This window comes from Drosophila sulfurigaster, chromosome 2L, assembly GCF_023558435.1.
Source record: "Drosophila sulfurigaster albostrigata strain 15112-1811.04 chromosome 2L, ASM2355843v2, whole genome shotgun sequence".
Classification (NCBI taxonomy): Eukaryota; Metazoa; Arthropoda; class Insecta; order Diptera; family Drosophilidae; genus Drosophila; species Drosophila sulfurigaster.
Genome location: NC_084881.1, coordinates 4,882,176 through 4,910,115, shown reverse-complemented (window position 1 = coordinate 4,910,115; position 27,940 = coordinate 4,882,176). Strand labels below are relative to the sequence as shown.

General features: G+C 39.4%; 1 protein-coding gene across 4 annotated transcripts; it reads right to left on the bottom strand.

Moving 5' to 3' along the window:
- Positions 1–13: 13 nt before the first annotated feature.
- Positions 14–25,307, bottom strand: LOC133850393 (junctophilin-1). 4 transcript variants are annotated; one of them, XM_062286478.1, is made up of 9 exons: positions 24,828–25,307; positions 10,678–11,656; positions 9,531–9,745; positions 5,951–6,216; positions 5,750–5,886; positions 5,308–5,448; positions 3,327–5,238; positions 974–1,174; positions 14–910 (listed from the first exon to the last, which is right to left on the bottom strand). In XM_062286478.1, exons 2-9 carry the CDS (start codon positions 11,016–11,018, stop codon positions 824–826), a joined length of 3,300 nt encoding a protein of 1,099 aa, XP_062142462.1. In that variant the 5' UTR covers positions 11,019–11,656; positions 24,828–25,307; the 3' UTR covers positions 14–823. The 4 variants fall into 4 exon arrangements, with proteins under 4 accessions (XP_062142462.1, XP_062142464.1, XP_062142463.1 ...); XM_062286480.1 differs by lacking the exon at positions 24,828–25,307 and adding an exon at positions 18,240–18,332; XM_062286479.1 differs by lacking the exon at positions 24,828–25,307 and adding an exon at positions 17,733–18,133.
- Between the last annotated feature and the right edge of the window lie 2,633 nt (positions 25,308–27,940).

Below are 27,940 nucleotides of genomic sequence, written 5' to 3'. Positions count from 1 at the left end.
TTAGCTCGCTGACTAAATTAAAATTCAATTGCAAATAGGAAATTGTTCTTGTTTTTTTTTTACCGTTTTCTCAATTTGTTTGTCTAAAATTTGCTTTGTTTTTGTTTAAATGTATGCTCGTGGTTTAAGTATTGATGACGTTAAGTGTAGTTTAAATGTAAGTTTTTGTTTACATATATTTATGTATATTAATATTACATTAAATGTGTAGAAAAATTCGTTAAATTGATTTGCATATAGTTTTTTCTTTCTGTTACTGTTTTATTTTATTTATTTAATTTTCGCCACAATTATGAATTGTTTAATCGGCTTGTCAAATTTGATTTATGCAATGGCTGCACAGCCATTTCAAAATTGTTTATTATTTAATTTTCTAAGATTTGTGCATTGCAGTTCTGCGTAATTTTAGTAGTTTTTTGTTTTTTTGTTATTTCACTTGTTTCATATTTTGTTTTTATCAATTTGGCTGCAGTCTAGTATTTAATTCGATTTTTTTGTTGGTTTTATACATATAATAATATATATTTATGAATATAAATTATATTATTTTATATATATATATATATATATATATTTGTTTTTTATTTTGTGTTATAATCGGTTTACTGCAAATGCTACAAATTGTTAGCCCCACAAAAATATGAAGCCACACAGAATCCACAAAACATACATCGCCATAATGATTTGTCAGTGTGCTCTGAACTGTGTCCACAGTTGCTTTAAAACTCAAGACTGCCTCACAATGACTCTCAAACCGTTATTCCAGTTACACTGCTACTGTTGTTGTTTTGAAAGTGTTCCGTGTGGTCTGACGCATCCGGCGCTAGGTAAGCATCTTGACAAACAATAACGCCAACATCACATTGACAAAGAGCACCAGTAGCATTAGCTGTTGGCGCACAAACCAATCCTGTCGAGAGATAGAATGATGTATATGTATGCATAACAGCAAATATCGTCGCGATCAACTTACCTTAACTTGCGGACTAACCAAATACAACAAGGGATTCGCCTTAAGGCGCTCGTTCACTTCGATTTGACGACGCACTGCCTCACGGCGTGCAGAGCCCAAGGCGGAAACTTCCTCGCGGCTCATGGCCTCTGTGGCACGCGGCAGCTCCTGAAAATCAGGCATCGACTTCTTGCGCTGCAACGTCACATTTATGGGCACCGTCTGTAATGAGAGAATAGACCAATAATGAAAGAAGATTATTCATTCAACAGTTGATGTGTGTGTGTGTGTGAGTGTGTGTGGCATACAACACGACCTCAACGGGAGGCTCTACAATCCAGCTTTCACTCGCTCGACGCGCCAAAAGGGCCGGCGAGAACATCAACTCCTCTTCATCCTCCTCCGGATACCAATCCATTGTTATTCGCTCAAGTTAAATAGTCGTTTGCAACAGTTTTACATGCACCGCAGGCACAGCTTGCATAAGCCTTGAAATCTATTGACGCCACCTCCAATTTGTAATCGAGTTGTACATGACGCTCCAATTTGAACTAAACACACAAATTATGCCCGTTCGTCTGTTGTCTGTTGTCAGTTGGCAGCAATGCGCCAAATGGCCAAAAATAGTTTAACGGACGGCAATGAGCCAAGCGAACAACCACAATGACAACAACAACAACAACAATAATAATGATTGTTGCTCTCTAGTCTCGTTTATATGTATGACTCAAATATATTTATATTGTTTAAGTATTTGAATTGTGCTGCAAAGTGGCGAAGAAGGAATCTTTCTCAGCTGTTGATGCTACCGTTGCCGCCTCTAACGAGACCAACGCGTCTTTTGCTACTACCAACAAAGTGGTTCGGAAAACTGTCGCCTGGCTGCGAGGCGACAATCTATTCCAATGGACGACCACCACTTGTGAAGTGTTCATCGTATTCAGCAGAGATCTGAGAGAAGCGTGCAATCCATTCTGGCCTGGCGTGCACTCGAACCCCTCCTATAAATAGCCAGAGAATGGGCACATGTTTGGTGTGGCAGCGGGTGCTCTGAGAATTCTCTGAGAAATAAATCTCACTCAGTACATTTAGTATAGGGATACATATATTCATACATACATAGGTGTCTATATATGTATGTATGTGCCATAGTACCGTATAATATCGCTTCTGTCTATTCTCGTTGTGGTAGATATATTGTATACGAATTAAGTTAATTGCGCGGATTAACTGTGTTATGAAATATTTGGGAAACAGCAGCCCGGGAATTTGACAAACAGTCCGCAGGGGGGTCAGACCAAAATCTCATAGACAAAATAGACAAGCAGACGCGTGCAGTTTTTATGGCCCAATTGAAAGTGCAAGAAAACTAATCAATTTCAATTAATTTCATATTGGGAAAGAAATCAACAATTTCATTAGAATTTCACAGAGAATTAGAAATTTAGTCATTCTGACATCAGATTTTAAGAACTGTAGAAATTATGTGTATCTTAAATATTCAATAAATATTGCTGGGATTTGGGAACACTCTCAAATCCATTCATTATACCCGCTACCCATAGGGTAGAAGGGTATTATAACTTTGTGCCGGCAGGAAATGTATGTAACAGGTTGAAGGAGGCATCTCCGACCCTATAAAGTATATATATTCTTCATCAGCGTCAACAGCCGAGACGATATAGCCATGTCCGTCTGTCCGTCTGTCCGTCTGTCCGTCTGTGTGTCTGTGTGTCTGTCCGTCCGTCCGTATGAAACACTGGATCTCAGAGACTATAAGAGATAGAACTATAATTTTTCGACAGCATTTGTTATGTTTGCACGCAGATCAAGTTTGTTTCAAATTTTGCCACGCCCACTTCCGCCCCGCAAATCAAAAATCGAATAACAAGCGTAATTTAAAGCTAGAGTTACGAATTTTGGTATATACAATAATTACTATAGTAGTTATGATTCCGGAACATTTGGTTGCGATCAGATAAAAATTGTCGAAGTTATTAAAGAAATTCTTTTGTATGGGCAAAAACGCCTACTTATAGTACTGGGGGTCTTAGTTACTTTGGCTGACAATCTGGTATATTGTGCCGTCTATGGTATATTTTGAGTGCGGTACATATCGATATACCACATATACCATTTGGTATATTTTTAGTATTTTGTAGTATATTTGGTATATTTTGAGAAATATACCCAAAATATATTGCTTTTATTCAAAATGGGTAGCTGGTATCTCACAGTCGAGTACACTCGACTGTAGCTTTCTTACTTGTTTTGTATTTAAAAATAAGTTTTAATAATGGGAAATTCAATTATTCTCAGTTGAACTATTTTCCTATCAATTTCGTTATGAATTTATTTTGTCAATGCCTCTTACCTTCATTTTCTTGCCACCTCCGCCTCCGCCGCCACCGCCGCCACCACCACCTTTTCCGCCCATGGCCATGCCCACTGGTGTTGCGGGCTTGGCTGGCAAATACAAGCTCTCCGTGCGTTTGGGTTGCAAGGGTGAGGGAATGATATCCTGACCGAGCGTTCGCTGACGCAGCAGCACATCCTCAAAGGGTTGATTGGGCGACGAGAAGAGCGGCTCCGCTGTGTTGCTCTGGCTGGGCGCTCGCCCTCCGCCCCCTAAACTGGGCGTGCCAGCGCGAGATAATCGCCCACCGGCGCCAGAAGGCAACGTCCCGTTGCCGGTCATCGTTGAGGTGCCTGTCGTCCCAGTTGCTCCCGGCACTGGCGTTGTACCGCGAAATACTGAGCCAGCCCGGGGACGACCATCCGGAGTGCTGGAGCCACCTGCAGCTCCACTGCCACCACCACTGCCATTGGGCACGGCATCGGCAAGACCAGAGCGATCAAGCGATGCCTGACGGGAGCCGGCAAACGTGCCGCTCATCCGGCTAGCAGCGCGAGCATATCGATCGATGGAGGAGTCCCGACTGGGCGGCCGCTTGTAGTGATCGAAATGATCGATGGACGACTGTTGGCCCATTTGGCCCAACATGGGTGGTCGCTGGCCACGCTGTTGCTGCTGTGTGGCAGCAATTGCTGCGGCGTTGGCAGCCTCCGACAGTTGCTGCTGTTGCAGCTGAGAAGCGCGACGTAACAGGCTGGCGGCATTGTGGCTGGGCGAGGCGTGCAACGAGGGCTGCTGTTGTAGCTGTTGCTGTAGCTGCTGCTGTTGCTGTTGTTGTAGTTGTTGCTGAGCCTGTTGTTGCTCTTGCAGTAGCTGCTGCTGCTGCTGTTGCAACTGTTGCTGCTGTAGCTGTTGCTGCTGGTAAAGTCTTTGCTGCTGTTGCAACTGCTGCTGCTGCAACAAATTCTGTTGTGGCGACATGTTGATGTTGTTGTTGGGCGTCATATTCGCATTGGTGGCACCAAACGGCGTCTGCGGCTTCTGCGCCTGATTCAGTTGAACGCCCCCCGCGCCAGGCGGCTGCTGTTGCTGGAACTGATATGAAGGATTCGTTTGCGGGTTGCTCTGTTGCTGCAGTTGATGCTGCTGCTGGTGATACATTTGATTGATGGCGCTTACAACTTGCGCGTGACTCGGCTGCCCATGACTGACCATGCCCGAGAGATCGGTCTGCGGCGATACGGGCAACTGTTGCGAGTACATCGACGAGGGCACTGGACACTCGGACTCCTGCTTCTGCTGCGACATGCGACGCTGCTGTTGCTGCATGTTCAGATACTGCTGCTGTCGCTGTGCCTGCGTGGCATACGCATCCGATCCCGATCCCCCGCCACTGCTGCTGGCCGGCGAGAACTGTTGCGTTGGTAACTGTGTCGTTGTCGTTGCGGTCGACGTTGGCTGCTTGTTACCCACTGTGCTGCTCGTCATGCCCACGGTCAGATCCATGTTGGATTGCCCGGTGCCGCCGCGGAAACGTTCGCGCTCTCGATAGCGCAGCTTCTCGAATCGCTCCAAAACCGAGGGCTTGAAATCTGGAGCGAACTCACGCGCCATGCGTACGGCATTCTCGCAATCGATGCGAGCCTGCTCGGCGGCCACGTCTGCATTCTGGGCCTTGGCCGCAGCTGTTGCCATTCGCGAGATGGCCATGTCCGAGCGTTGCATGGCCATTTTAAGGGCGCGCTGCGCGGAATTGACGGCGGCCGTGATGCGGTCGCGGAATTTGCGCGAACGCGCCAGGAACAAATGCTTCTTCTTCTGGCTGGTGATCAATATATTGTTCTTGTATTTTCCCTCCTCAACGGTGCCATCACGAAACGTGGTCACACCGTAGCCATGCTTACGATTATTGTACCACTCGCCTTCGTATCTATGAAGAGGGATTCGGGAGTTATTCATATGGTTTTCAGTATGTGGGGGATTAGGAAGGTCTACTTACTTGAGGCCATCGCTGCGCTCGGCAACGCCGTGGCCACAGCGCTTGTCCTTCTTCCATTCACCCATGTAGGTCTCCACCACTGTGGGATCCAGCTGCTCGTCCTCCATGGTAAAACTGGCATTGGACTCCGTGTGCGCGGATCTGCGGATATCAAGACTATACTATAGACTATATACATCGAGTAATCTGAACAGCGGTATCTAAGGATCTTAAAGGTGCATCTTCGAAGGTGCATCTTCGATAGAAATTTATGAAGGGCAATCCTCTAAATACTCCCTTAATCAACGAGTAACGAATTGTTTCTACAAAATTAAACACCTTAGGAAGCAAAAGACTTTTACACTCCTAATACAGTAAGCTGAACACATTTTAATCCTGTAAATTCAGTTCATATAACCTCCTTAAACTTTAAAAGCAAAATGCTCCTTCATCGCTAACTTACTTCGTGGTTAAATTTGATTGCTCGGATCCGGTGCTAACCCAGGAAGCCGATGACATTGTGGAACGTATGCTACCCGATGCAATGGTGCCACGCTTTTCCAGATCTCCAGTGCTCCGTTGCTTGCGCATTTTCAGACCCTGCCGAGAGAGATATAAAACAGGGTGTTTTCTAAAATCGTCGCATTGGACTGGGTATACATACCATCAAGAATCCCTTCTTCGTCTTCTCGGTGAGACTGTTGCGACGCACTGGAAGCTTATCGGATTTGGCGGTGAGCACAAAGCCACCCCGAATCTCCTCCGACTTCTCGGGGACTTTAGCGGCATTGCCATTTTCGGCACTGCGCAAGGAGCTCAGCGAGGCGTGCAGATTCTTGCGGCGATGGTGAGACGCAAGGCCAAAGGGTGCCGAGGTGCGAATGCCATAGCCATGCCTCTTGCCCTCTTGCCACTGACCCTGGTATTTACCTGCAACAACAATTTCAACAAGAGTTCCATCAATTAAAATGCAAATGATAAATGCAACCGCATTGTGCGACCCCAATGGAATGGCGACTCTCTCTTTAGCGTGTGTCCTGCACCTACTTATTGTAACACGGAACACATTCATTAAGCCAGCCCCAACTCCAATCCCATTCCTATTCCCATTCCCATGCCAAGCCACCTCTATTCTATTAATGGCATCACGCGTCTAAAAGCTAGCAAAAGAGTCCCTTCCCACTCTCACAGAGCAAAGTATGTAAATTGTTGACTGCGTTGTTTGGAATGTCGTAACAGGTGGGGTTATTTAATTAGTAAATAGTATTACTGAGGCTCACCAAATGACAATTTACGAGTAAACGATAGTTCTGTCCTGGCTGGGTAAACATTGCCTTAGTCAACTCAACTGGATTAACGATTACTGCAGTTATTTTGCAAAGGTGGCCATAACAGACCCTGAAGTCTCATGAAGGTCGAAAGGGCCGAATACATTTACTAGAAATTGGCAAAGTAATAGGAAATACTTCCATATAAAATGAAACAAGAAAGTAAGCTACAGTCCAGTGTGCTCGACTGTGAGATACTCACTACCCATTTTGAATAAATGCCAAATATTGCGGTATTCATTTTAAAATACACCAAATATACCAAATGTTATTTTAGGTATATTGAAACAGTAATGCATTAAAAATATACCACAGAGCGCAAAATATACCAGATTGACACCCAAAGCAACTAAGAAACCTAGTAAGTAGTCGTTATCCCCATTTTCGACATTTTTTATCTGATTTATTATTGTAACATATGTACCAAAATTCTAGCTATGAAATTACACTTCTTTTATTTGATTTTTGTCGATTTGCGGAGGCGGAAATGGGCGTGGTAAAAATTTCAACCAAACTTGATCTGCTAGCAAACATAAAAAGTGCTGTCGAAAAAAAGTAATTCTCTATCACTTATAAGATCTAGGTGTTCATACGGACCGACGGCTAGACTGGCAGACGGACGCAGTTGACGCTGATCAAGAATATATATATTGTATAGGGTCGGAGATGCCTCCTTCTGCCTGTTACATATATTAGGTTGTTTGGTAATGACATACCGGTTTTTTATTGATTTTTGACGACAATTTTAAAATAGTTAGCATTGTCCGATTTAAGTGCTTTATGTACCGTTCTCTTCGATGATTTTCTGCCATTTTGATGGTCACTTGTATATGCCTCTTCTAAAGAAGTCCTTGTCCCTACTGGCACAAAACTCGGCGATTCGATTTTCACAATCCTCCCTTGAACTCAATTTTTGTCCATCGAAAAAATTTTGCATGGCCAAAAACAGATGGTAATCGCTTGGAGCAATGTCCGGTCTATAAAGTGGATGCATTAACACTTCCCAACCAAGCTCCGTAGCTTGTGATGCGTCACCAAAGATGTATGGGGCCTGGCGTTGTCATGATGGAACACAACGCCCTTACGATTCACCATGGCTGGCCGCTTCTGTTAGTGCAATCTTCAATCGCTCCAGTTGTTCACACTAGAGGTCAGAATTGATGGTTTGGCCATAGGGCAACACTTCATAATGGATAATTCCTCTGATATCCCACCATACACTCAGCAACACCTGTTGCTGGCTTTGCCACCGTTTGAGACGACTCACCGTGCTTCGACTAGGATCTTTTAGCTTTATGTTGTCATATGTGATCCATTTTTCATCACCAGTGACTAACCGATCCAGAAATGAGTCGAGTTTATTACGGTGCAACAAAGATTCACAGATTGATACACGGTCGAAAAGATTTTTTTGGGATAACTCATGATAGCTTTTTGTTAAATTTTTCGACTTTAAATGCCTTTGGACGGTTTCCGTGCTTAGTTGCAGCTCCTCTGCGAGGGTTCTAATAGTCACATGACGATCTCGATCCACTATTTCTATGATTTTATCCGTATCAACGGTCACTGGTCGTCCGGAAGGCGTGGGTGTTTTCAAAATTGCCACTTCGGAATCGCCTAAGCCACTGTTCGGCGATTTGAATCGAAAGTTTGTTATCTCCTAAGACAGCAATAATCTGTCTGCGAGATTCCGCAGAAGTTTTTCCTTGTGCGAAATAAAATTTAAAATTTGCCCGAATTTCTGCGTTTGTGAACTCCATTTCAATCGATTGTAATTTTTTAACGTGGAAGCTCATGTAAACAAACTATATGTCATTTTAAAGGTGATGCCAATACCTTTGAAACGATATATAGCATTGCCAGATACGATTATATTTGACTTCACAAAAGAAGCCCGAAATTTTAATGTAAAAACCGGTATGTCATTACCAAACAACCTAATATTTCATGCCGGCACAAAGCTATAATACCCTTTTACCCTATGGGTAGCGGGTATAAAAGGGAAAGAAGGAACTCAAAAATATATTTCTACAATTAAAAATCACTACATATTAATCTAGGGATCTTAAATATCAATATCAAAATTGTATTATATACATAAAATATTAAGGAATGTTTGGTATATGAAAAATTTCTTTTGGAAATCTTATAATAATTTAAATAATATAGTTTAATTAAAGATCTATGTCAAGCTCTGATCCATATTTGAGAACAATACATTAAATGCAATGATAACACAGCGCCAATATACAGAGTGACATTTTCTCGAAAAGATTGTAAGCCACACGAAAAAAATATATTTCGACATTTCGCTGCTATTGTGTTATAAGACATGTACTCACATGTGGCTTCATTGCACCCGCACCAAGGCAAGTGATCTATAGATATGCACAGAGAGCCATATGCTAGTCGAGCTAACCGAATTTCCCCAGAAAAAACCCACTCATGTTGCAAAAATGTTTCACAAAAGAAAAACTAAGAAAACATCATTGAACCGCACTGCGAAATGAAAATATGACGTCAGGTATTGGTCATTGTGCGGTGCCAATGTGTGTGTTAGTGAGAGTGTATTTTGCCTAGAACGTACATACATACATAAATAATATATATAAATATGTGTGTGCCCTACCGGCAAGGCAAGGCGGAAAGCAGAGCAGGGTAGAGCAGAAGCTCAGCAATTGCCTATGCGGGACATGCGCCGAATTATTACAGAAACGTCAAAAGTTAAATAAAATAAAAGACTTGAGAATTGCGAACAACAAATGGATTTTGCTGCCTCTGTTTTGTTTTTGTTTTCGTTGACGCTGTCGCTGTGGCTCTTTGAAAATGGGCCGCAAAATAAAACCGTTAAATGATCTCATGCATGAAGCTGCGTTATAACTACTATATATGTATGTACCCCATGTGATAGCTTACCGCCATCCGCATAGGTCTCGCAACCGGATCCATCTTGATAGCCCTCATTCCAGGTGCCCTCGTATTTGGCCGTTGAAACGGTACTCTCCCTAACACCGTAGCGTCCCTTGTGACCATCCTTGGACCACTCGCCGCGATAAATCTGCCGGCCAATCTGTTCCACGCCCAGACCGTGTCTGCGTCCATTCTGCCATTGGCCCTCGTAGTGTGATCCGCTGCAAATCAATTGGATTGAATTATTAATTAATATAATTATTTTGAATTATCGATAATATTCATCACAATTTCATATGATACCTAAATATTCAAATAGTTTAAAAACTTAAGAAAGTTGCGTGGGGATTATTGTACAAAATATAATAATAAAGAAATGTTCAGGTGTTACAGCTGAAGAGGAGGTTAATTCTATTCTAAACATTATTTTTCGGTATTTAAAATTCTTTTAATTCTTAGTGCCTGCAGGAAACGTATCTAACAGGTATAAGGAGCCATCTCCGACTCTACAAAGTATATATATTATTGATCAGTGTCTACAACCAAGACGATATAGCAATGCACGTCTGCCTGTCTGTCTGTCCGTCTACTTGAACAATAAAATCTCAGAGACTATTAGAGACAGAGCTACCATTTTTTTCGACACCACTTGTTGTGTTAATACACAGATCAAGATTGTTTTAAATTTTTTCTACGCCCACTTCCGCCTTTCTAGTCATGATCTTTGGTACATATAATATTAGCAACAGTTTTTATAATTCCTGGAAATTATTGAAATTATTGGTGGAAATACTTTAGTATGGTAAAAAACACCTTCTGCAATCGAGTCCAATCAGGTATATTTTAGACTCTATCATATATTTTGAATGTAGTACTATATGAATGTAATATATATAGCCTTCTGTTTTGATCTCATTCAAGCTTTCTTACTTGTTGGGTTTTAAAATTATTCTAATTCTTTTTAGTGTTTATTCATTTTTGTGGTCTAAAAATATAAATAAATATAAATATATTTGAAATCAAGATGTGTGTTCTTCCTTATATAATCTTCATGTGCCCGAAGTATTTTTGAGACAAAAACTCTTCAATAGTAAATTGACTTTTATAACAGTGTGTGAATAAACGCAATAACTCAATAAGTCTGCGTACATACCTGGGCCATATATAAGATCCGGACACTTCAAAGCCGTAATTCCAGGCACCAGCATAGGCGCCCTGGTGCTTGGGTCCCGTGCAGACGCCATGGCCATGGGCCTTGCCCTCGTCCCAGCCACCGCAGTAGGTGCCGCCATCCTCGAAGTCGAAGCGCCCTCCGCTCATTGGCGCCCGCTTGATGGCAGCCCCGGTTGCGGCCTGTGATGCGGCATAGGCGGCCATATCGACGCCATTTTGTTGCAGCTGCTGCTGTTGCTGCTGCTGTTGTTGTAGCTGTAGCTGTTGTTGCTGCTGCTGTAGCTGGAGTTGTTGCTGTGTGAGTTGGCCAGCTTGTTGCATGCTCAAAGATTGTTGAACTTGTTGTCCGCTGTTGTTGCTGCTGCTGTTGTTGCTGTTGCTGTTATTGTTATTTAATATTTACTACTAGTACTTAATGTTGTTCCTGTCGCTTTGAGCTTTTTATGCTTTCGTATGCTGCGCATTGATTTACTGCTCAATTGTTGTTGATGCTGCCGTTGATGTTGATATTGTTGTTGCTGTTGCTTCATTTGTTTTTATTTGTGTTTGTGTTTGTATTTGTATTTGTGTTTCAGGTAAATCTAACTTTTTATAGTGTTTTCTTTTCGTTTTCGCTTAGTTTCGTTTGTATTAGTTTTTGATTTTGTTGTATTTGCTATGTAATTAGTTAGTTGGTTGTTGTTTTTGTTGATATTTTGTTGACTTGTGCTTAACTTAAAGTTAGTTCTGAGTGGAGGCAGGAAGGGATTTGGATTTGTTAATTTGTTGATTTGTTGATTTTTCACTGAAACGCGAAAGTTACAATTTGCTTCCTCCTCTCTTTGGATTTTTGATTATATTTCTCTTTTATTGCCTTTCACTTGACTTTTTCTTTACTCGTTCAAGTTTCAATCTTAGACATTACAACTTTTTGGTGCTTTATGCTAATATCGTAGGCCATCATTTGATTAGCTGCAAGGCTAGAAAAGAAAGTTCTTATTAGTTATAATTACAAAATAATATCGTTATAGGTTAGCTAAGGTGAATCGGGCCAATAACACAATATTAACACGATATTGTATTTACATATAATTTTTTAATCCACTCGATGGGATAAATTAAATAAGTTGCTCTAAGATACATTTTGTGGTAGGCAACTTTTGATATGCAACAAATGTATTCTCCAATTTATAAGCTAAATTCCCAGCAATCCAATACTGAATACATCAATCAACTTCCTTTTATTCAATATTTTGTGTATATTCAAACTTTCTTTCACAGCTACTGTTCGAAATTATACAACACCTCTTTATGTAGTATTTCGTCGCTCATATTAGAAAAGGAAAACTATAAGATCGAAACAAAGATCGAAATGCACAAAATGTGCTATTTTTGACTCTATTTAAATTTCCCGTTTTCAAGTAACGGAAAAAAATCACACTCACTTCAATTAGAGCTAGGTTGCATGTGTATTTAAGAGACATTTAAAAACACCTCGGGTCCCATTTGTCGTATGTATTTCTACCTTAATCATTATAAAGTGAACAGATTCACCAGTTTATTTTCATACCTGCCTTTCCGAAGGAAGAAACTAATCTAAACATTGAGGTTATTGGTTGTCATATATCCTTTATACATATAACAGATCGGTTTTGTTGTAGATATATACGCTTCCCATGTGCTTCCCATAAATCATGTTTAAAAATTTTAGTGTTTACTTTTCGTTCATTTAAACCAAAAGTAAATTAGGCACAGAATAAATTGCATTATGCAATCAAGTGAGCACTGAATAATTTCAACACTATTCAAAAGTTGCATCTCAAAGTGCGTTCCGTTGTAAACAAACACTTTTTGCATTTGAAAAAAGGATTAAAACACGCTTTCAATTGATCTCAATCTGTCGGGCATTTAGGAAATTATTCAAGGCACGCGCTAACATAATGTGATAAAAAAAAGTATTTAATTTATGGGGGTGGGAGATTGTAGTAGGTTAATAGAAATACCTCAAAGTAAAGACGAAATGATGATGTGGTTGTTGTTGATGAATATTGAATTGATGATATGAATTAAAATGCTGAGAAAATGAAACATTAATCACAAGTGCAACAATATTCTTGCAGTCTGTCCTGCCAGTTGCGAATAACAAAAACAATTTTTATTTCAGTTTTGCTTGGCAGCGAGGCAATTTAAATTTATAGTATATACGCAACTCAGCATCGTTTTGCATATTCAGTATTTCTATATGCTGTATCTGTATTCATGTGAAGTATGCTTATGGCTGTATGTGTCTTTATATGTGCGTGTACTAGATCAACAGATCAACGTCAAAGGCGAACAACAACAAATCGAGAACTGTTAATGGCGCGAAGCCTTTACGAGTGGGAGGTTAGCTTCAGGTTCCCACAGTCAGCTGTTTTCGTGGAGAGTTGTTCCCAGCTCGCAACTGGCAACTCGCTACTCGCTACTCTTTACTCGTTGGCAACAGTTGCCGCAGGCTGCAGCAACTCGCTGGCGCTGGGCACTTTATACGTTTGCATGTAGGCTCGATGGTAGTAATAAAATATTAAAAACACTGCATAGTAGCACACAAACGCCATGCACAGCACATACAAACTTTTCATTTTGTTTATGTATGTTATCCTGTTGTTAAGATAGTTCTTGTTGCTGTGCTGTAGTTATGCTTGATGCTCTGTGGGTTATTTTTTTGTGGCTTTGCCAAATTGTTTTTTACTGCCTCGGAATTATTTATGTTGCCTTCCCTTGCCCTGCCTTTGTCTTCGGCTTTGCTTTACGTTTTGGCCTTTTTGGCTTTGGCTATTGCTCTTTCTTAAATGGATTTGTAATTTGTGCGGCTGGGCCATGTGTTAATCATATTTTTGTTGTTTTTAGTGCTGTAGTTTATATGGCATGTATAGTATATGAGTTAAGATGAGTACTGAGTAATTAAAACTGTTATTCAAAATACGTGAGTCATTTCCAATTTCATTATGATATAAACAAATATGGAATATTCATAGAATACACATGTATTTTCTGTTATCTCAGTTTTTAGCATATTGAAATCTTCCTTTTTTTATATTCACTTTTCTCGAGTTCGTCTCATAAGACTCTAAACAATATGAAGCACATGCGAAAGTATATAAATGGGCATAATCAATCTAAAGAATATGAATTAAAATATTGAATTAGTCTTGTGTGAATACAGTAGATAAAAATATTGGCTTATCCGATTTGATGTAAAATTATGTCCCCATCACATTCTCAACAGCAACAACAGAGCAATAAGATCCACGTCTAGAAAAATAGTACTTTAACTGGCAGGAAGTGCACGTTTAATTCACATTGAGTATACGCCATGTGTCTTCCTCTCAGAGCGAGTATTTAATGTCTCGACATTGCGATACCGTTAGAGTGCTTAGGCCAGAGCTTTAACGGAAATTGTTTATTTGGAAATTCTTCACTCTGTTGCAAATAATTTATGGTTTTATTACTGCCAACAAACACCATTAGAGAAAGCGAAGAAGACAGAGCGAAACAGAAAAAGAGAGAGAGAGACTGAGCGGATGCTGGGCATTGTAAGACTTATCTCACGGTTGAGTGGCATTTATGTGTGTAGATGTGGTCAAAGACAGAAAATAAGAAGAATTCACCTGAAAAGCAAACAATACAATTTTGAGTTCACTTGGAATGTTGCTTATATGCTCATGGTATTAACAATATTTTTCGAGTGGGATTGAGAATAAAGATTTTCAAATAAATGATAACATTTAGTTACGATTTTAAATGGATTCCATCAACATTACTTTGAAGTAAGAAATTGCATAATTAAGTTTTTGCTTACTTATTTATTGATACAGTGATTTCTAGTATTTGCGTGAGGCAATATTTTTACGAGTACTCGCATGAATGTATATAATTTCTGTTTGAATTTCTTGAACGTGGCTGTTCATAAAACTACCGCAAACCTTTCGGCCACTTTTTCTTTTTGTTGGCGTTGGCTCTGTTCTTGTTTTATTGTTCTATTGCGGTGTCTGAACAAACGAAACGCAAGAAAATGAAATCAAATTCAAATTTCAATTTGAATTCTTCTGAAGCTTTTGTTATTAATAGCAAAATACACACACCGAGCAGAGCAGAGCAGAACAGAACAGAACAGAACAGAGCAGAGCAGAGTCATGAGGCAAAAGACTGACACACAGAGTGTGAGATAGAGAGAAAGGCGGGGCGGTGGAGAGATGAAGTGCTAGTGCTACAAATAGTGTTGCCTGTGTTACGGTTGCTGTCTCTGGCTGCCAATGTTATTTTGTTTAAACATTCATGATGATGAAAACACACGCATCTATAGTACAGTGCATGTGCTTGTATTCGCATTTGGGCAACGTTTCTTCATATCTCCTTCTCCTTTCCATTTCTCTCGCTCCCTCTCTCTCTCTCTTCTTTGTTTTCTTCTTCCTTTGCTTCTGTTTTAAACAAATTCAATTATGCTAGAGAAATTTTTGGGATTGCCGAGCCAAAAGCGTAGCATAACCAACAAAAAGCTAAACTGAGAAGCCATCAATTCAAATATCTGACATTCGAATTCAGCTGGACCTAAATTGCAGTAGATAATACCACAAATATGTTTGATTGAAATGAACACTCAAAGGTTTGTTGTCATATGTCCAGTGGATCACAGCTTATTTCAACCACCACGAACCGACTTTGAATCAGTATACTGGCCAAATTAAAAGTGGTATTAAATTTATTGAAGCATGTATGTGTGTACCAGCGGTGGAGGCCAGTCGATGCCAACCGATACCCTATTGGTATCGATAGGTACGAAGTTATCGTTATCATCAGTCGTCAGAAGAAGTCGTAAGAAGCTTAACAGCAGTCGTCAAAAGTAGAACAGAAACAGCAGCAGCCATCAGCCGTAACGAAATCACTTGTCAGCAGGAAGTAGTACTATTTAAGTAATTAAATAATCAAGGGTTGTCAATATAACCAACATTACATGTATTGTATTAAAATCTTATGTTTATTTCATACATTTTGCAGTATTTTGTGTTTATAAAAACACAATTGATATTTTCAAGAATATAAAATAATAATGATACAATTGACAGTGCCTAAGAAATTACATTTAAAAAAGACATACATAACGCATAATTAAACTCACAATATAAGATTTTCAGAAATAGAAAAATGTTAAGTATTAGAGCTAGTCATTAGATTACTTTGTAAGACAGAATAGCTTTAAAAGAGAGAGAGAGACTGCTGTTATTTTTAGACAAACTCCATATAAACTAGACGGGGTAGGAGGGGAAAGTGTTGGCCATCCTAAACGGCCCAGGCATCTGTCCAACTTTATCAAACAGAGAGCTCTCTCGAGCTGGGCTGATAAAGGCATTTACGTATGTGCATTTATTTATAAACAAGCAGCAGCCGCATGTATCATTGTTATTTTAAAAATTGTTGGCTGCCAAACAACCAAACGAAAATAAATAAAATTCGCTTTTAGCAAAACCAAGCAAAAAAAAAAAATAAAAAACTAAAAAAAAATAAATTGAAGAAAATGAATACTCGTAATATTGTTGAACTGTGTTCTAGGTGCTTTTGGCAAAGTCTCTTTAATTTTTGCAAGCTGAAAGTGTCTGTCGCTGATTCCTTCTCTGTTTCAAATTCTCAATCTGTTTCTGCTTCGTTCGCCTTCTCTCAGCCAGAGATGAAAATTAAATAATAGTCTTCTGATTGTCAGACTGACTGACTGACTGACGTCGCTGTCGATAAAGATGCTAGGCGAAGAGTGAAGATTAGAGTGAGGGTGGATGGTAGATGGTGGATGGCGGATGGCGGATGGCGGGGTCGCATTGTCAGTCGCCCGTGTTGCGAATTCGTGAGTGCGTTTTGTCTTTTGTTTGTTTTGTGAGCTGCATTTACTGTTTTTGTTTCTGTTAAGTAAGTGAATGCATTTCGATCAATCTCAATATAAGAGTGCAGATATACGCACACACACACACACACACACAAACTTACTCAAACACATACTCACACAAACGCACACAACACATACACTCACGAATATACAGAGAGCAATACGCAGCATTCAGTTTTTGGTATTTTTAGCATATTTTTTCGTACAACGCGCACTATTTCGTATATTATATAGTCGACGAAGGCAGGCAACACATTCTCTAAATTGAAATTATTTATAGGTTCACATGAATTAAGTATTAACACCCCAGCTACTGTAGTTATTGTTGTTAATACTCGTATTGTTGTTGTTGGTGTTTGTGTTGTTGCATCGGCGTCCTTTTCTGTGCATTGCTTTTGCTTTTGCTTTTGCTCTTAGTCTGCTTTGCTTTGCTCGTTTACTTGACACACTTTTTCGCTGCATTTTGTGGAATGTTTTGCTTTGAAAAGCTTATCGATTGATTTTCATTTCCACTTTACAATGCGGACGACAAATATTTTTGAATTAAATATTTCATTTTAAACCATTAAACCATTTCATGTGCATTGGCATAAAGTCCACATTTATATTTAATAGATTTCATAGTTCGTAGAGTTCTTCACATGTTTCTATTAAAATTTCTTCATATTAGCAGTTTACAATTAAACTACTTTTCATGACCAATACTTGAAAAGTGGATTTTGGTATCCATACAAATATGCTAAGCATTTTACGAAATATATTATATGTATTTGAACCTATATTTATTATGATTTCTCTTTCTGCAAATTGCTACTAATAGTTCAGCACATAAATTAGTTTCGTTCATTGATTAACAACGAATTTTCGAATTGCTGAAATCCAGTGGTTAAACTCTTGTGTATATTATTTATGAATTTGATTGTTTTCATTTCAAATCTATTGGGTTTTGTTGGCAAATGTACTCGAGTTTATATTGTTTTATAACTTATTTAACGCAACGAAATTTTCCACATACACACACACGGGTTATACATATGTGTGTGTGTGTACGAGTATATGCGAAATACATGCAAACAGTTGAGCATAGAATTATTCTGGCAAATGGTTAAAAAATGTGAAAATTTCTGTTTGGCCGCACACACACGTTAAAAATAGCAAAAGGCAAAGGCGTTTCGAGTAAAATGTTGAGAAAATCCCGTGCCTTGAAAACGTTTTTAGTTCCAAACGCCGCGGCGAAGCGTCGCTGACAGCTGGCAACGCGTACAACGACAACGAATGGAATTGACAACGGCAACGACAACTTCGACGACAACGTCCACGACCACGACAACGGCAACGGCAACGACAACGACAATGGTGACGAGGATGGTGTTGTCAAGATGAGCGAGAACACCGAACGGAACGCACGAACGGCGGCTAACGACTGGCTCGCCAATTGGAATGGCGCTTGGCGAAAGGCGAACGGCGAATGCCGAGATCGCTGACTGATCACACTCGCCGTGCCGTGTCGTGCCGCGTAGTAATGACAAAGAACACACAAATGAATATTTCTCTTGTTATTTCAACTTGTTTTTGTTATTTAGGCTGGGTGCACAGGGCGTATGTGTGACGCGTTGGTGGCGTTGCGTATACGTCAAGTAAAAACTAACTTTTATTCAGCGGGGCAGTAAGCCGATGCGACATTTAGCGACTCGCGGACACGTCCAAACGCTAAACGTTCGCAAAGCGAAAAGAAATTCCCAACGCAGCTCTCCCAATTGAACGTTTTGTGAGCAATTTTCGGGGACGCGCTGAATTCATTCGATCAGCGACGGCTACAAAGGCAGCGACAGCGACAACGACAGCGAATGGAAAACAGCAAAGCTACAAATTTAGAAAGATGCTGTATCAATTCATGTATTCATTCTCTGGCGTTCTCTTGCTCTCTCAGCTCATGAATGTGTTACACGTTCTCTCGAACAGCTGTTGGTAATTGTTTGCTCTGTGTTTTCGTGCAATTTTTGGGCATAAATTAAAATGCCCACTCGAACATAATATAGACATAAAAATATGAATGAATGGTCAGAGGCATTCACCGATCTCAACCACATCCACATCCACATCCACATGTTTATTGCATATATGAATATGTATGGACGAGTACGTGGTACATAACGGCGCTTTGTTTGCCTTGTCAGGTAATTGGCTAAATGACAGCCAGGTAATGTGGTGGTGGCTGAGTCATAAATCGAAATGCCTCAACCCAATGATGGATAACAGCTGGACTGGCATATCTCTGACTCGTATCTCCTACAGGAGTTTGCTGGATTGGTCAACGGATAAGCATAATTGATGTCAATTGTGAGACGCTTCCAACTAACTGCGCAACACAGCGAACATTGCTAACAAGCCACTTACAGCTGCAGTTATATATGTATTTTCATAACTGCAACAATGTGCTGTACTCAGGACCACTTATCCTTGCTCTTATCACCCACTTAATGACACCACCAGTCAGCCAGTCAGTTAGTCAGCCATTATACTCTTCACATGTGCTCCAGTTTAGTTGTTGTTGTCTGCTTGCTGCACCTAAATGCAATTACCCCACATAAGTGAACGTCTCAAAGCGGGCCATTAAAAATGTAAGCCACAAATACTGTTAATACGTCGCCTTTAATATTCAGCGGACAGCAAACCGATGCGATGGCAGAACATCCCCCGAGTTTACTGCCGGACACCTAATGCAAAGAGCACGCCATGAGGTGATCCGGGTTCCTATAATAATAATAATAATAATATATTAAATTTCAAAGGGTATCGTTGTGCGTTTTGCTACAGGTAACTTAAAGTTTTTCAGTTTCCTGGCGGTCGCGACATTCTCATTGTTTTTTATATACCACACGCAATGGCGACCCGTGGCCAGTGAACAGCTGCCTTGAGATCCAAATGGACACGCACTCGAGTAACGAACAACGACTGTAAGTCGAACTTCAAACTGCTTCGATATGTAGTGCGAACAAGAGGTCAAAATGGAAACGGAGAGGGAGAGGAAGTCTATAATACTCAGTTGTGCTCTTTTCGTTTTCTGTTGCCGTAAGCTATATGAAAGGTATTTGTTATAGACACAATACGTCTTCACTATTGGTGAGAGTAGCTGATAGTGAAGTAGTAGGCTACCACTTGACTGTTTGTTCTTCTAGCTGCAAGTGTTAGATGATAAACTTAAATGTACATGACTGTTCCCACCCGCTACCCACAGAGTAGCAGCGTATTATAACTTTGTGCCTGCAGGAGGGTGTCATCTCCGTAAGTAAAGTAAAGTATACTATATGTATATATTGTTGATCTGCGTCAACAGCCGAGACGATATATCCATGTCCTTCTGTCTGTCTGTCCGTCTGTCATTCTGAAATACTGGATCTCAGATACTATAAGAGATAGATATATATATTTTTTGATTGCACTTCATATGTTTTGCGTGCATATTACAAAATATGCCAAATGGTATTTGGTATATTGATATGGTACTACATTCAAGATATACTAAAGACTGCATAATATATCAGTTTGTCATACCAAGTAACTAAGACACATAGTAAGTAGGCTTTCCTGCCCATACAAGAGTAGTTTGCTTATATTCTCTGAAGTCTAGATGTCCATACGAACAGACAGACAGACCGACTGACAGATTGACAAGGCAATATCGACCTAACTGTTGACGCTGACCAAGAATATATACTTAATATGGTCAGAGAAGCCTTAGCTGCTTTAATTCACGGTCTGGTATAATTAGTAGTCTATGACATATTTTGCATGTAGTATATACATATATTTGTAGTTTAGGGTTTAATTTAAAACAGGCAACAGATCTCTCAGAGTCGAGCACACTCGAATATAGTTTTTTTACCCGGTTCTAAATATAGAGGGATCTGTAGTTTAGTGTTATTCGGTACTGGTTGAGAAATGGCGAAATTGCAGGACCAATTAGCTCATAATTTGAAATTGAAATTTGGAAATTGTTAGCCATGTGCTTACTATTCAACTACTGGGTCCATTTCAAAAGCAGCCTGAATGGTCCATTTATAAATTTAAATGTTTTTAAAATTTCATTTTGAAGACTTTTCATGTCAGACAATTTCCGCTACGACGCTATCTTCATTTGATATTTACAGACGTTTAAATTATTTCTTAGTCTCCGGCAGACACAGTCAGCCAACAATTCCATGAATCACGCCCCTCCAAGTGCTCGTAAATATATTTTTGACGAACAAACGAAAAATATTTCATCTGCAAAAAAAAAGACTGCGAGATTAAACGTCCATTTTTTCGGGGTCAAATTGAATGGCCAACAATCATGAAACGGATCTGAGCAAGCAGAGTGCAGAGCAAAGGTCATTCGGTCTCAGCTTCGATAGAAATTCCAAATAAGATACTCAAGAGGTACAAACTTTTATATTGATTGATGTGAATTTCATTGAAAATGATTAACCAAAGTTCATGAAAAGAAAACAAATTTAAACGTTATCACATAATAAACATAAAGTTGAATGTAAATATTACGTATACGTTATGAATAAAACCAAATAATTATTATGGAAAATCAACTTGTATTTGGCATAAAATCAAGTACCGGCGAAGCCTCTTGAAATCAGGCCAAGACAAAGACTTGGTAATTCAAACAACTGTTGACTTCAGATGCAAAGAAAAGAAGGACTTGAGGCTCTAAGAAAAAGAATGTGATATAAATAATGAAATATTTATGCATACTTATGTAGTGTGTGAAGTGAGCTTTTGCTAGTGTTTTGCTATGTGGCTTTTATTGTTGTGTCAAATACAAAAGGATTGAATGCCAGCTCACACACATACACACACACACATGTAGGCATATGAACACTTAAAGACATAGTCGTAAGTCGTTAAGGGGCCGGTGACTGAAAACGAGGCGGCATAATAACAATAACGAGAACAACGAGCAACAACTTGAGGCTATTCTAAGTGAAAACACACATGCATAGTTATGCGTAAACATATACGTTTTTATGTAGATGTATATGTTTAGGAACTATCTTCAGAGCCTCGTTGTCCTGGTCGCTGTGATTGGCGCGATAAGCACAAAAGTCGCAAAACAAAAGCCAAGAAAAATCGACAACAACTTGCGCGTTAAGTGTTTATGGGATAATACGAATAATGTGCATGTGTATAGATGTGTGGGTGCGTGTTTTTGTGTGATCTTGAAGCAACTGCACGGACATAACACTTAAGGAGAGGAAGCAAAACCTAAGCTTAGATACGCGTACTTACAGATACCGAGTACCTAATGCATATCTATGTATGTGTACATATAAAGTACTCGTATATATGTATATAAGTATGTTTTAAAGTGCCAAGCCGCATCCTGCTGTGCGATGACACCAAAAAGAGACCCAGATCGAGGCCACACTCGGCAGAAATGCGGATATTCATGGACCTGCGACTTGCGACGATGTCGAAATTTGTTTCAGCAGCAGCAGCAGCATTTAAAATTGGGTTACTCTCTGGTGTTATGTAAAGCCCTGGCAAGAAACATGTGTAGTTGTTGCTGTGTAGTGTGTTTGCGTTTGTGGTACATACATAAATCTCCACGAATATGCAGCATCGTCGTGGTACGCACTAAGCAACAGTAACAGCAACAGCAGCAGTAGCAGCAACAACAATAACAAACAGCAAAGTCATGGCGGGCACATGAATCACATCGAAGAGGGGAGCATGAACATGAACAAGTCAAAGGCCATTGCAAATGTAAACTTCAAGAAGGCCACCATTTATTTTATAGCCAAGGATAAAAGTGCAAGAAAAAAAAATAAATAAATAAACGGAAACGTATTCTCTAGGAAAATTGCCAGGACAGCAAATTTACAGTTCTTTGATGACAAATAAAAATAACTAAATAACTACAAAAAGTTTGGGTCAACTAATGAAAAAGCTGCTTATAAACTATACATTTTTTTATTGGTTTAATCTTTACTCCTTTTGAAAATGGAGTGTTTATTACTCACATGAAAATGAAAATATATATAATTTATGAAATAATGTTACTTAGCGTTTTAGAGTGTCGGACAACGATTCAAACTTCAATTCTTGTACATCAAATCGAACAAGTAAGAAAGCTATAGTCGAGTGAGCTCGACTGTGAGATAGCCGCTAGCCACTTTAAATGAAACCAAAATAGTGCGGTATTATTCTAATAATAAAGCAAATAAATATACCATAAAAATACAAGAATATACCGAATGGTATATTTGGAATATTGATAAAAATACTTCAAAATAATAATAAATATACCATAGCGTACAAAATATACCATATTGCCAGCGAAATCAATTAAGACCCGTAGTAAGTAGGCGTTTTTTCTTTCAAACAAAAATATTTCTGAAATAACTTTTACAATTTTTATTTAGAACGGTAGCTAAGATTGTTTATACCACAAATCGCGGCTATAGCTTTAAAAATCCCACTTTTTATTAATTTTTTTTTTCGATTTTCGGGGTTGGAATTGGGATTGGCAAGAATTTGAAGTAAACTTGACTGCGCTCAAACATAGCAAGTGTTGTCGAAAATAATTTATATCTTCATCTCTTATATCTTCTTAATCTCTGAGATCTGATGTTTACACGGACAGACAGATGGACATGGCTATATCGACTTAACTGATTACGCTGCCTGTTACATACATTAAATGAAGGCACAAATTTATATTTCCCTTCTACCCTATGGGTATCGGGAATTACAATCCTGTCATTATCATTTCCAATTCCTAGGGTTGAATTACACGAAGCATTGAAATAAGCTTATTCTACAATAAATAGTTGACTGTCCTTAAAATGCAAATTTAACAATTCTTTGCTTATCCCCTAATCGACTTCTCTTTTATTAACATAGTAGCCTTAAATATGCGAAGACATATTTCCGACTTCTTCAGGATATTTTCAATGCTTTAGCTAGAGACATTTTTTATGTGCATTCTTTAGAGTGTTGGTTTGCAATCTGGTCTTTCGTCGTCTTCGCTCTCTTAGCCCTGTCACCTATCTGGATCTGTTGACTCAGCAATGAGAGCAGCAGCAGGGCAGCAAACAGACCTAAAGCACGTCCGAACAAATGTTTGGGCTTAGGCATGCCATGTAATGCTACGGTGCAAGGGCACAGTGCAACAAAAGCGTACAAATAAGTTAACAAATAAACTGGCAAACAGACAAACTGGGCGCACATTCGATTTAAAATTTCCTGTGCTGGGCAAATGCAAGGACACACAGAGACAGCTAGACAGCGCCGATAAGGGCAGAGAGAGAGAGAGAAAGAGCGAGAGAGTGTGAGAGACTCACGATGACGTTGACGAAATGACAAACAGGAGACGCACACTGAGTGAGCTGGCAAACTGTGCAAAGAGCACACGGGATATCCGTTTCCGTTCTAACAAGTGCCATCCTGAATACAGACACACACACACACACACACACCCATTGCATCGATGAGCAGAGACAGAGGGTTGCAATGAAGCGCAGTTGCAGTTGCTTCCGGTGCCAGCAAAATAGCAACACACTCACAGAGGGAGACACACACACGCAAGCTTAGTTAAATGGGTGTGGGGGAGGGGTGTGTCGCATGTAAAATTGAAATTGACATAAACAGAGACACAGCCGGCTGATTGTGTGGCTTGTGCGACTGTTGCTGGCTATAAAAATGTATATAATACTCATACGCCATGCGGTACCAAGTAACAACACCATGCGACAAATAAATGTGTCCCGGCAAGGCTGAAGCGGTCCTGCTCATGTATGTGACGCAGGCAATTGAGTCAGAAACATTTTTGTTATTTCGATTTCTTTATCAGAGAACAGCTAATTTGATCAAATATTCATAAAGTACAGATTGGTTGGTGGTTGGGTGGAGAAGAAGTGCGTTATATTCGGATGAGGCTACGTACATAATGCTTATACAAGACAATAGCGTTTTTAAATATAGCCAAAGGTATGGCGGCTTATAAATTATAAATGGACAATAGCTAAAAATAACTCAAGTACCTTTTTTAAGAGGTAGGCTAAGTAATAACATTTTGATTAAAATTATAAAAGTGAAGAAAAAGTGAATTGTGAGCATTTATAATTGATAATATTCTAAAAATCTTGTTTTCTATTATGTTTTAAGAATGTATGTACTGTTTTTATCTATTTAAAAGTTTGCATTTCAAAACATTTTAGATGCTTATAAACTTATATACTTACATTGCATCTGCATCTATAAAATGACGCAAAGTTAATTGGTAATCAAGTCCAAAAGTCAGAAAAATTAAAAAAAAAAATCGATTTGCTGCACGATTTCAAACCTCATCCAATGTCAAATGCATTTCAGTTGTCACCTCTCCGTATATAGAATGCAAGATTCAGAATCCGTATTTCACCTACGTATATGTAGATGAATTATTCGAAAAGTACATACACATATGTATTTTTCTTTTATTTATATTTGGTTTAGTTTGCTCTGCAGCTACTTGTGGATTCTTTTGTTGGTTTTGAGTTCGTTGAGCAAAATTTCATTTATCGTTTATTTGATGTATATATGCTTATAATGAAATTATTGTTTATATTACGTATTGTGGACGGTATGCAAGGGGGATATTTTAATATTAATTATGTGTGTGCTTTTCTACTTGTGTTTTCTGTATTAAATATTTTACGCGCGCGTTCGTTTCGTTTAAGTTGTTGGTTCGTTTCACACTAACTGAAGGAAAATCATTGAAATTTTCTACTCAAGCGAAAATGCTTATGTCTGCTGCGACGACGTCGACTGCGAAGCGACGCAGGAAAAACCCCGAAAAAAAGACTCACATTTTTGTTTCTTGTTTTTTTTTTAACGTCAAAAAGAAGGGGGACGTGGTGGAGGCAATATATGAGACCGAGAGAGTGAGAATCGGAGAGAGAGAGAGAGAGAGAGTGAGCGCTAATGGGCAGGCAATGAAAAGCTTTTTCTTCTTCAGCACAGTTCTTTGTTTGTTTGTTTGTTTTTGTTATGGCGCGCGCCGAAGTTGCCAGACTGCCTCAATACCAACGTGGCGTATGCGTAATGCGGTTTTTTTTTAAAACGCCAAATGCTTGTCATTTATTTTACTGTGACTGTGTGAGTGAGTGTGTCTCTGTGTGGGGAAATATGGAAGCGTTTTGCTAATGTTCAGCTGTTGGTAGTTGCGGTCGTGTCTGCAATGGGCTGGAATTATTTCTCGGCACTGTGTCAGGAATTTAAATATTATAGCCTATGCGAAAAGAAATTTGTAGACAAAGCGGAAGGGCTTTCAGCAAGTAAGCAGCACGGTTTGAATACCATCTACTCTCTCTTTGTGTAGTATAACCTATTTCTTCGTATTTTTCTTAAAGAAGAACAGTAAAATAATTCTATATTTTTAAATACTAGTATTACGGCTAATATTAAAATTATATTTATGATATACTATTTGGTTCTTTTTAGTTGCGATTTTAGCATTCACGTTTTCATGTTATTTTCCAAAGAGTAAAGTTAATGAAGCAGTGTCGTGCTTGACTTCCAAAGTTCTTTAAGCAACTTTGAGAAATCCCCTAGTAAGTTGATGAGCCAATTTCGATTCAATGAAACTTTTAAAGCCACTTGTCTTACAGCAATCCTAATAATTTCAGTGCAAATAATTGGGAATGCCCTGAGTAAGCATTCGAGGCATTCAGCAGAAGAAGTTCGAAATGAGTTTGAGTGGCACTTCGTCATGTTCAACCTTCGTGACGGGCTCATTAGACCTTGAATTATAGATTAATTAGAGTCGGAAACAAGAGCTATGGCAGGAGCAGTTAGTGAGGGCGCGACGATGATGTTTGAACTATAAAAACCCTGTTCAAGGACTCGCCTGGCCCCTGTCATTCATCCGCAAACACACTCACATAGGAACACGCACACACTCATCCTTACTCTTATATATACATGTGTGCCATCTACAGGTAGCCGCAGCAACGATACCCACAATCACTGACCCATCCCCCCACAAGCTTGCTTCGATTTTCTAACGAAATCGAAATTCTACACTTCTGAGAGCATAGAGAGAAAGGCAGAGAGTGAGGGAGAGCGCCAACGAGAGAGAGATTGTGATATGAACTGAGAGAGTGAGATTCATAGAAAGAGCAAATTGCGCTTTACAAATGCATTTCGTTCAAGCTGCAACGGCACAAAAAGTTTTTGAGAATCAACTATGTACAAGTCGATGTCTATATGATTATAGAAAATTTCTCTTACGTTTTGAAGTCTCCGCGTCGACAGCTTATGCTTAAAATTTTCCAGTTCAACGCTGTTAATAATTCATGACAAATATTTGGATGCAGACACAAGCACGCCACACACTAAAAACAGCACGTTTAGTAACACACACACGCGCACTCGCACACGACCGACGAACACAGCGCGTAACTGACACAGCAACAAGGAAAATTTGTGTTGCGTGCTTTTAGGCGCCCGCAGGACTAGCGCCAGTCATGACTGTCCTTTGCCAACTGAGGACACGACAAGCTTGTTAGCTTTAAAGCGTCACCGAAAGGATTGCACTTGAAGCTTCCACTGCTGACCAAGTTTCGGCTCTCGTCTTGCCCTCGTGAGCCACTCGGCCTCTGTCTCTTCTTCGTGCATGTAGGCCAAAACAGAAACGAGCCTCCTTTTTATTGAATTTTTGCGTACATATCAGTTACGAAGCTTTCTGTGGGAACCTCTGGCTTGGGATTGGGCCACAATGACAGTTAAAGCTGAAACGTATGTTTGCGGTAAATTGCAAGGCAACAAAGTTGTAAACAAATCATTAAGACTATAGAGAAAGTGCTTTATACCAGTTAGACTGGGATCTGACTGTGTGCATATAAACTCATATGTAGTATGAATGAGTGCTTGGGATAGATACACTGAGCTTTTTACCAAAAGCTATTACCCGTAAGGCTTTTAACTGTGATGAACGTAGAAATAATGGTAATTGAATTGCGTTCTTGAATTGTGATGGGTACTTAGTAAATTTGTGACTTAAATCAAGCATTTCATATTAGTTTCTAAATATAATATAAATTAGCAGAAATTAATTTTAAAAAATGTAATAGAAGTCTCATTTTCAAATTGTAACTGCCTTTCTAATACGAAAGCACTTCATGTTTAAGAAAAGCTATTAAAGCTTCTGTATCCCGAGAAGAATGTAAACAACAAAAGCTTGCTCTTGCAGCCATTACAAAGCAACAATGATAACAAAGTTTGAGCAGCGTCAAACTGAGCAGAGCAAATGGTCGAGAGCTTTTACAAAAGCAACAACATTATGCAGGCAACAAAATATTTTAGTGTATTTTTGTTT

What these genes read in the sequence shown, in the direction of transcription:
- LOC133850393 (XM_062286478.1), bottom strand. Translation starts at nt 11,018, where the DNA reads ATGCAACAAGCTGGCCAACTCACACAGCAACAACTCCAGCTACAGCAG. An exon ending in GGATCTTATATATGGCCCAG is followed by an intron (nt 9,746 to 10,677) that starts GTATGTACGCAG and finishes ATTGATTTGCAG; the next exon opens with CGGATCACACTACGAGGGCC. An exon ending in CAATCAAATTTAACCACGAA is followed by an intron (nt 5,449 to 5,749) that starts GTAAGTTAGCGA and finishes TGATATCCGCAG; the next exon opens with ATCCGCGCACACGGAGTCCA.